The following is a 3,542-nucleotide window of genomic DNA, read 5'->3' as shown; positions in this document are numbered from 1 at the left end:
AAAAATGTAAAAGGAAAAAAGCATGAGTTCTGAGGTCAGACTGAGCTAGTTGCTCCCAGAGCCTCTAAAAAGCCTCTAAAAACGCCCTCTACAGGAAGCAGGAGGATGACGTGCCTCATTTACATAAGGAATTTTTCGGCTTTTAACCCTTACTTAGCTCTGCTCGAGTGATCATGAAGTCAGAATAAATGAGGCACCTCGTTCTCCTGCCGCCCCCTGTAGAGGGCACTTTTTAGAGGGTTTTTTTACACAGTTAAGCACTAAGCAGAGTCATCCACTGTGACTCTGGCAACAACTACCTCAGCCTTTTTCCTTTTACATTTTTTTCTTTTCATGATGACAGTGATGAGGCTCTGCCTCCCCTGCCTCCCTTGATTGCACGTCCCTGACAAATACTTGTCTTGAGTATTGGAATGTAAAGTTATAAAGTGAATGGCAAGCTATTCATTTTATAACTATAATCCATCCTTCCTTTAGTGACACAGGAAACAGGATTTATTGCCATAAACTGTGACAGAATTATTGTTATTAATTTGCCAAAGAGTAACTCCTTCCTATGTAAGACAGGAGAGGACAGGACCAAGTGGTCGTCTTCTCTTCTGTGTAGTCCTTCCTTCCCCAACTTAGACATCCCTCATAGGTGATCATTTACTCTTCTAATAGGGAAGCTATTTAGGGGGGTGGGGGCGATGGTACCCCAAGTTGGATCCCAATCTGCAATAAGAGCCAAAGAAATAATTGCTACCATTCACATGAGATCTGTGAAGGTATTTAAGTTTTCTAATCCTGCCTCGATAGAGTGTCATTATTTTTTAAAATGTATTATCTCAAATACCTGGCTTTCTTCAAGTATGAACAGTAACCTTATCTAAAAAAATCTAGTATGTATGGCAGAAATAGGTATCAAAAGAAGATTCGTGGAGAGATAATGCTTTGCTTTATTTATTGATTAAATCTGCTAAAGACATTAACAGAGCAACAGAGCAGAATCAGAGGGAAGAACAGCACTTTTTTGTGGGGATGTTAATGAGCAGGGCATGAAGATGGTGAGATATCCTTAATCGATGATCCTTTATTTTCTGCATTTTTCAAAGCTTAACAGTCGAATTGTTCTTCCACTGGAACTGATGGGAAAACAGAGACAAAAGTTAAAATTTAAAAAACCACAGAGATGCATCCACCAGCCAAAAGTATGTTAATAGTCAGCAAGATTACTTGGCATTTTCTGAAAGTGACCAGTTGACTATGCTTCCCTTTCCCCCTAAAATTAGTAAAACATTCTCCTTGGAACCACCATGCAACTTCTCTGTGGCAGAAAATGGTTCTTGAATAAATACTTGAATGGAGGTTAAGTTTGCACACTTCTTTTTTGAAACTAGAAATCCAGGGCTTCCTATCCAAATGCTTTCTTCACCAGTTGCACAGAGTGAAACATATACTTACATGTAAGCATTGCAGTAATCACACTTGTTGGTATAAGTCTTGCCATCAGAGGCACAATGGGGTCGATTAGGCGCCTGACATACACGTATTGGGCATCCCTCACAATAACGCTATGGGGAAAAGCAAATGATTTATTTCATAGGGCTATCCTGCCCTTCTATTTAAGGGTGCAGTTCTGATGATAATTTGGATAAACTGTGTCAAACTGATTATGAGGTTCTATCCTATCAGCTTTTAATTCTTTCTTCTGCAAAGTTCCTTCCTATTCCAGGTGGTGCTCCTTCTTGCAATATAGACCATCACACAACATCAATGCTGGAAAATGGATCTGGGTTTTTTTAGGAATTACAATTTACAATTATTATATTGCCGTTTAGAGCTGCATAATTTGCAATACCTCCCTCACTATTAAGTTTATGTATGCACATAAGATGCGCTGAAAGGAACAGTTCTGTAACATTGTTTAGGTTTTTTTTATAGTTTACATTGTGCAGTGTGACTGTTTTTCATTATAAGTCCTTGAAGGGCTTAGGAGGGTAAGCAATTTGGGAGAATGGATAAAAACAGAAGAAGTGGCCTGATAGGGGAAGTTGAGAGGAAACTGACTGAAAAAAATTGTTCTGAGTCATATTGTATCTGAGCTTACATGTTGTCCACAAAGGTGGTGGTGATGGGGAGGAACAGGCATGGGGTTATTATGCACACACACTTCTGGGTCTTTTCTAAGGACTTCATTTAATGACTAAAATTTAATAACTAAAAGTACTCACCTCTGAAGTGAGGTCTCCTTGTGCAGCAATATCTGGTGGGGGGAGAGAAATCATGCCAAATGTGAACATAAGATCTATTTTTTTATAATAGGTGCATTTCAATTTGTGCTGTCCCTTGCTCCCTCCCTCTCTTCCATTAACATCATTGACCAGCTGAAATAAAAACAAAACATTAGCACAAAACTCTTAACACAAAATCCAGTGAAAACCAACCATTACAGGTAATAGGGATGTCAATAGGCAGTTCAATATTCTTGATTTCCACAGGAATTCTGCTCACGTACCTGGAAGAACCATTTATTCCAAGAAATGAGAATGCTGCATCAGACCTCTTAGAAACTACTGGAGTCACAACTGGAAAACCCTGGTTAGAGGGTCTTCTAGTGAAATGGCCAATGCACACTTTTTGTGCAGATTTCCCGAGCAAGCATTAATTCCCACTGAACTGGCCTTGGGGGTATCCGTGGATTATTGCCTGTTTTTCCCTGGAGATAAGGGTGTCCTCAAATCTCCCAGAAAAGGAAAGTTAGAATAGAAAACAGAACTTACCAGAGTATAAGAAGAAAAGGAGAAGAGTGAGCAGCAGAAAGCTTCCTGGCTTCATGATTCCTCACTGAACTTGGTTGAAGTAGGACTCTTTGGAGCAGTTGATGCTGAAAGTGAGGCCTCAAAACTTTCCCCTGTCATTCCAGGCTATATACACATAACCTGACTACTCTGTGATGAAATATGTCCTTTCTGGATGCAATTGGATGTGAAATTGGCTGTTGCTGAAGTGGGTGGCAAGTTTGCCAGTTGTACACTTCCTTTTACACAATTATCACAGGATTCAAGAAGCACTCCTCTCCTGATTAAAATATTTCCAAACCTCTCCATAAAAATGAAGAAACTAAAATGCGCTGGCCCCTGAGATTCAAACAAAGAAGCATCTGCCACATAACACAACAGACTTAATTGTTGATAAGAAGAAGAAAAAAGCCTGGATAGTGGATATGGGAGCAGAATAGAAGAGAAAGAACTGGAAAAGATAATAAAAAACAAAGACTTGCAAATAGAAATAGAATGTCTGTGGCAAAAGAAAGGAAGGGTAGTACTACTACTACTAATAATAAATCCCTTGAGTGAAATCACAAAACAACCAGAGCATCACTTGAACACCATCAGCATTGAAAAAATCACCATTATTCAATTGCAAAAGGCAGCTTTTCCTGGAACAGCTTCCATCCTCTGACCTTTAACTCCATCAGACAACAATATTTGCTTTTCACAGGTGTGTGTGGAGGAATTCATATGTGGACAAAAATGCCAAATCTAGTGTGAACATCTGGA

The 3,542-nt window shown here is 39.3% G+C and overlaps 1 protein-coding gene across 1 annotated transcript; it reads right to left on the bottom strand.

Moving 5' to 3' along the window:
* Nucleotides 1–953: 953 nt before the first annotated feature.
* On the bottom strand, nucleotides 954–2,854 carry LOC148048038 (ovomucoid-like). The gene is made up of 4 exons (XM_087708224.1): nucleotides 2,763–2,854; nucleotides 2,214–2,245; nucleotides 1,444–1,553; nucleotides 954–1,124 (listed from the first exon to the last, which is right to left on the bottom strand). Exons 1-4 carry the CDS (start codon nucleotides 2,815–2,817, stop codon nucleotides 1,073–1,075), a joined length of 249 nt encoding a protein of 82 aa, XP_087564350.1. The 5' UTR covers nucleotides 2,818–2,854; the 3' UTR covers nucleotides 954–1,072.
* Between the last annotated feature and the right edge of the window lie 688 nt (nucleotides 2,855–3,542).

The sequence above is a fragment of the Thamnophis sirtalis genome, unplaced genomic scaffold, assembly GCF_051295495.1.
Source record: "Thamnophis sirtalis isolate CommonGarterSnake01/CBP01778 unplaced genomic scaffold, rThaSir2_p1.2 scaffold_3, whole genome shotgun sequence".
Classification (NCBI taxonomy): domain Eukaryota; kingdom Metazoa; phylum Chordata; class Lepidosauria; order Squamata; family Natricidae; genus Thamnophis; species Thamnophis sirtalis.
The sequence above is the reverse complement of the archived record's forward strand: the minus strand, read 5'-3'. Positions and strand labels throughout refer to the sequence as shown.